The 7,576-nt window shown below is 34.6% G+C and overlaps 1 protein-coding gene across 1 annotated transcript in view; it reads right to left on the bottom strand.

Annotated features, from left to right (window-relative positions):
• Nucleotides 1-6,044: 6,044 nt before the first annotated feature.
• Vcpip1 (valosin containing protein interacting protein 1) overlaps nucleotides 6,045-7,576 on the bottom strand; it is a 26,252-nt gene continuing 24,720 nt past the window's right edge. Inside the window, exon 3 of the mRNA XM_021221939.2 lies at nucleotides 6,045-6,954. Coding sequence (XP_021077598.1) covers nucleotides 6,086-6,954 — 869 coding nt within the window. The 3' untranslated portion in view covers nucleotides 6,045-6,085. The remainder of the gene's footprint in view (nucleotides 6,955-7,576) is intronic.

The following is a 7,576-nucleotide window of genomic DNA, read 5'->3' as shown; positions in this document are numbered from 1 at the left end:
TTTTGAATGAATGATTACAGAATGACTACACAATATTCTAGTTCTTTAAATCAAATGCAAAAATTAGTAATTTTACAGGCAGACTACATCTCATCTATGTTTCTATACATAAAATCAAGACAGGAATAATCAAATACACACACACACACACACGTGCGTGCACACATATACATGTATGTTAAGTGTTCCAAAGGCTGGTTTAGTTCCAAAGAGCATAAATTTGAAGACCGTTTTTCACTTTCCATGTGCCATAGTGTAGAAAATCAATGGACTTACTTCAACTTTTCTCTGTACATTTTTAATTATTAGAAATAATCAATTATTCAGCCTTATTTTACTTACTGGGGTATGACAACCAGTCAATAAAACTAAAACCAGTAATGAACTATTTTAAGTGGAATGTTTATCTTCTTTATCGACTGAAGTTTTAAGAGCTCTATCTTGACGGTATATGACCAATGGCATGCACACAGAAGACCTCAAGCAAGCTTACTATGGTCAACAGAACACAGAGGTACAACTGCAAAACCTCAAGGTTACAGCAGCTTTATGTGCCTTTAAAGGCTCACCTCAGTCACAAAGCACAGAATGTCAACTCTCCAGGTTCTCAGAAGTTCATGAAATTAAACCCTCATAGAAATATTTGGATGTAAAAATATCCAGTTTCTACTTGTTGGTAACATACTACACATTCAACAAATTTTAGATCTAAGAGCATAACACACATGGCCTACATGTAAGGCTGTACTGCACTTCAGTGGCAGCTGAACTGTTATCACAACTTAAAAGCATACTAGCCACAGCAAGTATTTGAATGTACACTGTACCAGACATGGTTTTAATGTTCAGCTAAATCCTCCCAGCTCTATTGATAAATGCCATTATCACCCTTCTTGGGAGTGATACAGAGGTTACACAGTAGGTTGTATGCTTGACTTGGACCTGAGTCTGGAGTCTAGGGCAGTTCTAACCACTGATCCAATACTGTGATCCAATAGATATTAAATAAAAATACTAAAGCTTAAAATTAAAGTGGACAGTCAAGTGGTAAGCTGAGGACTTTACTGATGTTTTCTATATTTTCCTTTCATATCCTCATCATCACTAGTACTTTTTTCAAAAACAAATTCTCAATTAGAACATACCTCATTTTGAAATATTTAGTAAGTATTACATGACCCAAATTTCTAAAGAAACTTTGCTTATTTTTTTTTTATTATTGGATTCATTTCATCTAATATTAAAACCTGCATTAAGGAAAGAAATTACAGTTCTGTGTAATTCATATGTATGGTTTTGTTTTGTTTTGTTTGTTTTTGTTTTCAATTTTTTTTCTTCATTTTCAAGACAGGGTTTCTCTGTGTAGCCCTGGCTGTCCTGGAACTCACTCTGTAGACTGATCTCAAACTAAGAAATCCACATATCTCTGCCTCCCAAATTCTGGGACAAAAGGCGTGAGCCACCACTGCCCGGCCATAAGTTTTAAAAACTTTATTATGCTAAGAATTTTATAAAACTGAACTATTTGTTCATGCATTATATTAAACTCTAATTAGAGGAAACTAAAGAACATTACTTTTTAAAAAGCCAATGTGAAGTTGAGGGGAATCAGGAATATATTATTTAGTTTTCTATTAATACAAAATTTCAAATACTGTACAGTGAGGTGTGCTCAAGAACACTGTACTGTTATACTGCTACCAATTATTTATTCTCAATTGTAATATATACAAACAATCATGAAACCAGAAAGTAATGTCTAACAGCTAGTGCCTTACAGATGATATAGCATCTATACTACTTCACTGCCAAGTTAAAGTACTTGCTAGTTTTTTGTCTAAATATTTACACTATTATGGCTTTGTTTTAATCTAAGTAGCATTTCCCTCCAAAAAGGAGACTCTCCAATTCTTAGCACTAATACTTAAAAGTCAAACAAACCTGAAAATATTGATAAGCTTTTCAGTCCTTTATTGCTCTACAACAGGCATAAAGGCTCCAGGAGGGATTTCTGCTTTCTAAAGAAAAGTATGCAATACCTTAAATTTTAAAATACTAGTAATTGATACAAGCAAATAACATCAACTAGAACTTTTTCTTTACTAGTTTTTCCTTTTCTTTTACAAGAGAATAGTCATTGTATTATTATACTACAAAAACAAGTCAACTCCATAATTAAAAACTTTAAATGTCAGGTATACAAGTAATGGTATTTTCTTCAATAATTCACAATTTTTTTTTTTTACAGTTTCTGCTATTTTGGAACAAACGTTAAAATTTCCACGATTTGAGTATCATTAAATATGAATTGAAACACTTGGCATCTCAAAGAATGGCAGAACTTGCAATTAACTCTGTGACATTAGTGATTTATCTCCCCTTTGTTACTTTACTTCTTAAATACACATTTTACTACCATGGCCTATTATCATGAGCTGTTCTTGTTTGAAAAAAATAATCTAATAGTGAAGAGCCTTTATGTTATACAATTTTGTTATAGTCTTGGAAAGTAGAACATCTAGCCAACCTAGAATATGCATCTATTTGTTATTAAAAAAAAAAAAAGTAACTTCGAATCTAAGTTAAAATGAGTGGAATTTAAACCTATTTTGCAAGGGCTCTGATTTTATAAGAATCTTAAGGTGGAGACCTTGCTTTGAGATCAAGCGGGGTGGGAGGGGAAGCAAGAAAAGTAAAATTCTCAAGATTTGAGTATTTAAGTTTGGGCAAATTAAATTGACTGTTGAAAAATGAGGACAAAACTATATTAATGTTCTGAAATTTAAAAAAATATAGTATCACTATAGTGAAAACATAAAGTGTAACTAATGACAGAACTTAGAAGTTTATTTCGTATCTAAATGTTACTTAATAATAGGGTCCTAAATATCTAGAGAAATGTTCAGTAGCAGACAGCAGGTAACTACATAAAATAATACTTTTTTTTCCATTTGGTAGCTAACATGTGATATGTCAAAGTAGTTCTCCAAAACCTGTCAATAATAATATAGGAGTTGCTAGTAAATTATCTTCCCTGAGGTAAGAGACCCTATTTAAGACACTGTTAATATCCAATGAATATGATCCTTAAATAATGGCAATAAAGACCCGTAAGACCTGTGGCTAGTCTCACAAGTACATTCCAGAATGCTATCTCAACTGCAAGCAGTAAAGCTTAATTGTAAAAACCAAACTAAAGACTATAGGAAGGTATAAAGCATTTCAAATACTAGCATTTGCTAAATTTCTCAGGCCTCTTTCCTAATTATTTCCAATAAACACCTGAAACATAGTTTAAGGGGTGGGAGATGAATGGGCTATCTAGGCTTGTTCTTTAGTTCCTGAGTGACCATTCCCTTGGAGCTAATTGTATACTACTCATAATACTTGGCAGTGTCTTGTTTCCTTCAGCTTGAGCAACTGTTCATTAGCAGCCTTCTGGACATACACTACCTTTAACTGCCTGGACTTCGGGTCATCAACTCGAACTTGGTATGATTACAAAATGGATTACTGAAGAAAAATATTTACAATATTACTTCAGTATTCAGAGAACACTGCAAATAGAACTGAATAGGTTTAAATTACAGTTATGTTACTTCTAGGGCTGAAAACCATTTTTACTTGAGATCACAAGCTATTGTGCTGCACTGGCACAGCACAGTGGTATCACAATGTCAAAAATTCATCTACACTCACATAAAATACACAAATGTTTAAAACAAACTCTCTCAAAACTTACCCCAGACCACTAATAATCTCATCCAAATTTCAACTGATTTGAAAACATGTTCAAGAATTCTGATGAATTCTCAAACCTGTTTTTTGTTTGTTTGGTTGTCTGTCTGTATTTTCTATAAAGGGAGAACCCAAACTTTTCTTCATACCCAATTAAGTTTCTAACCCTAAATACCACTACAGTCACTAGAATGAAGTATTGTCAGAGATTTAAGTCCATCTTCTAACATTCACATGTGCATAATTTACACTAAATTCAAGTATTTAATAGGGAGATAAAATTAGTCTCTAGCCAGGTATGGTAGAGTATGCCTTCTAGTCCCAACACTTGGGAGACAGAGGCAGGCAGATCTCTTTTTAAGGCCAGCCTGGTCTATAGAGTGAGCTCCAGGCCAGCCAAAGCTACATAGTAGTAAGACCATGTCTGGAAAAAACAAACTTTGTTTCTGATATTCCTACTTTGAGATCCTGCCAGTTATTAACTTAAAATACCAAGTCACAGAAGAGCATCTGTTAAAGCAGGGTGATTATATAATTTATTTGAAGCAGTACATTTTCTGCTTATTGAGCAGTTTTCTTGTACTTAAACCAGGAAAAAAAAATTTAGAAGAGTATCTCAGTGGCTGACTAAGCCAAAATAATAGTGGTTAGTGAAGGGATTGGGGTGGGGGTGGGACATTAAAGCACAGCTAATTGTTAAGAATTTGGCTATCTTACTTCATGCAAAATTAGTATGCAATATAAAAGTTATAAATTTTCCTGGTACTTTAATATAAATGAATGAGTAGAGATAAAATATTTCAAAGTATGATGTGATAATCACTAATCCAGGTGTGTGTAGTAGTGTACATTATTTAACCTCAGCTACACTTTAAAAACGTCTAGATTCTCCCTTCCACATTCAACAAAGTGGACTTTCAGTATATAGACACAGCTAAAGATACTGTCACAGAAAAAAACAAAACCTCCCTTATCTAGAAAAAGTTAAAGTACAACATCCCTTTTGAATGAACAGGAAGAGATTTTTTAAACACCTGATAATGTATTTTCTGACATACAGTTTTGTAGAATTGCAAACAGTTCTGCATCTGTTACATGTGCAAACAGAGACAGCCAGGCTTCGAATGCTCTAAGAGATTATATTAACATACATTTGTCATTCGTTCATTCAAATTCAACTTAATTTCAGTAAACAAAGGAAGATGGACTGAAAAACACATTTACAAATACAAATCTACAGAACAGAATACAAGAGTACAGTACCAATCTCAGGAATATGCACTGTCTTTACTACATAAGCATGAAAGCAACATAAGCAAATGCTATTGGTATGCTGGGGTAAACTATGCATCCAAACTCAAGTGAAGCTGACAAAAAGAAAATCTTATGGACGCTAAGAAAAAAGGAAAACATTTTTGGTTCAAAGGGGCTTAGAGACATTTAGCATATACAGGCTTACACACCACTGTGTCAAAACTATAGAACCATTCATACAGATAAATTCTCTGTGACTCTGACATACTCTGAAAATTAGAAATGAACTACTGCTACCATTATTTTTAAATATTCTAGAACAAAATGCCATTCTCTTTTATGTAAGATTTAAAAAATAATAGGTGGAACTTGACGAGGCCAAGATTTAAAAAAAAATACTGGCAACATATTATCAACAAGAGCATACAACTGGCCATACCTCAGACCAACTAACTGAATCATACTGACTTTATCATACTAGGGTAGATATTTCTTCCCAACTTTGCTCAAATCAGGAAAATGTTGTATTATTACTCTCTTCTGTCAAGATATTTTTGCCAACAATAGCTGTCTCTATAATATTATAAGTAGTCTAATAAAGTGTTTTATGTATTTTAAGATACATTTAGTTCAAGTAAACTTGAAATCAACATTCTCATGAAATGTAGGACTTGAAATCAACATTCTCATGAAATGTAGGACGGCTACCTTGATAACAATGTGTACAAACTGTCATTTCCTCTTCAATTCTGGCCTGTACAGAAACCAAACATTTAACAAGAGAATTTTCATGTCTGAAAATTAAGACTTTCATGGAATTAAAAATGACAAAGAACTCCAATGAACCACATATATGGAAGAAACCCTTTCAAAAGATCTAAACTAATTTACAAGAATTCAGAGCCAGCCTGGGCAGCAGTATATTAAAAGCTATTGCCAATCACACACTTGCTATCATGCACTGAATAACAAGATATAATCTTTGAATTATATACGTACAAGATTTTTAATGACTACTCAAGTTATGTGGCCCAGCCAACAAATATTACATATTCACAATAAACATTCTGCCTTTATTAGCCTCTAAATTCAATCACGAGTGATCCATCGGCTCAGTTGTGTTAGTCGTCTCAGCATCTTGACTATCCATCTCTTCAGGTTCCTCCATGGAATTTTCTTTTTGTGCTTTTGACCTTGTGGCAAATGCTGCTCCCAGTACATCTGCTACATGACTATCAGTTGTTTCAGTATTCAAATTCTCAGTGCCACCAGTTAAAGAAAAAGGTTCAGGCAAGCCAGTCTGAAGATTCCCAGGCCTCACAGAACTCACAACTTCTACTTTTCTTTGGGAAAGATCAGATGGTGTTTGCTCTGTACTTTGATCCCGCAAGTGCTTGTCCATTGAAGCCTGAATAGAAGAAACCATTTCCTGCAATTTTTTTCGCTGGGCCTCAACCACATCGGGATCAATCTGCCTACCGTCTCTCATTGTTACTACTCCAGGAGCTATTCGAATAAGCTCACTATTACTAGAAGCAGCTGTGAACACAGGCGGCTCTGTTTTAATGGAACTATTACTAAAATCTGTCCCTGTATTATGCTTTCTCCCAGCCAGAGTTTCCCTAGCTCTGGGATCAATGTGCGGGTGACTGGATGCAGTTCCTAGAGAATGGCCCTTCCCCTGAAAGGCAGTTACATTGTGAAGTTGCTCAGATTTCTTTTTCACTACTCCACCACTACCTAGTTTTAATAACCCATGTGAAGGGCTTGATTCCCTACTTCTTGTAGTAGCCTCTGCTCGAACCTGACTTACAGCCTCTTTAACTAAATCTTCAACATCAGGACCAATGGGGAAATGTCCTGCAGCATCGACACACAACTCCAGTCTATCTTCAGAAGCATTATAAACAAAGGTTTTGCCAGGTAGATGTGGAAAAGTACAATGTTTGCCATCAGCCATGCCTAAAGAAAAGGAAAGATATTTAACATGTTAAAATCTTCTTTACAATACTATCAAAAGCACAGCAAAGACATTTATGGCCATAATAAAATTTCTGAATGCAACTGATAGATGAACAACTTTCAAAATTTATTTGCAGCTGGTCAGTGTTAGTGCATGCCTTTAATTCCAGTACAGGAGGCAGACAGGTAGATCCTCTGAGCTGGAGGTCAGCACTGTCTACAGAGTAAGTTCTAGGACAGCCAGGGCTACACAGTGAAACTCTGCCTCCAAAACCAAAAAAAGAAAAATAAACATTAAAAAAATTATTTGCTGGGCTTGAGAGATGGCTCAGCTGTTAAGAGCACTGACTGCTCTTCTGAAGGTCCTGAGTTCAAATCCCAGCAACAACATGGTGGCTCACAGCCATCCATAATGAGATTTGACCTCCTCTCCTTGTGTGTCTGAAGTGTACTTACATATAATAAATAAATAAATAAATCTGCTACAGTGTACTTAGGTATAATAAATAAATACATAAAATTTAAAAATTATTTGCTATAAAATAACTGATAGTAGTACCAAAAAAAAAAAAAAAAAGACGGCCTAGTTGACCATCATTGGGAAGAGAGGCCCCTTGGTCTT

Source organism: Mus pahari, chromosome 22, assembly GCF_900095145.1.
Source record: "Mus pahari chromosome 22, PAHARI_EIJ_v1.1, whole genome shotgun sequence".
Classification (NCBI taxonomy): Eukaryota; Metazoa; Chordata; class Mammalia; order Rodentia; family Muridae; genus Mus; species Mus pahari.
This window is presented reverse-complemented; position numbering and strand designations above follow the sequence as displayed.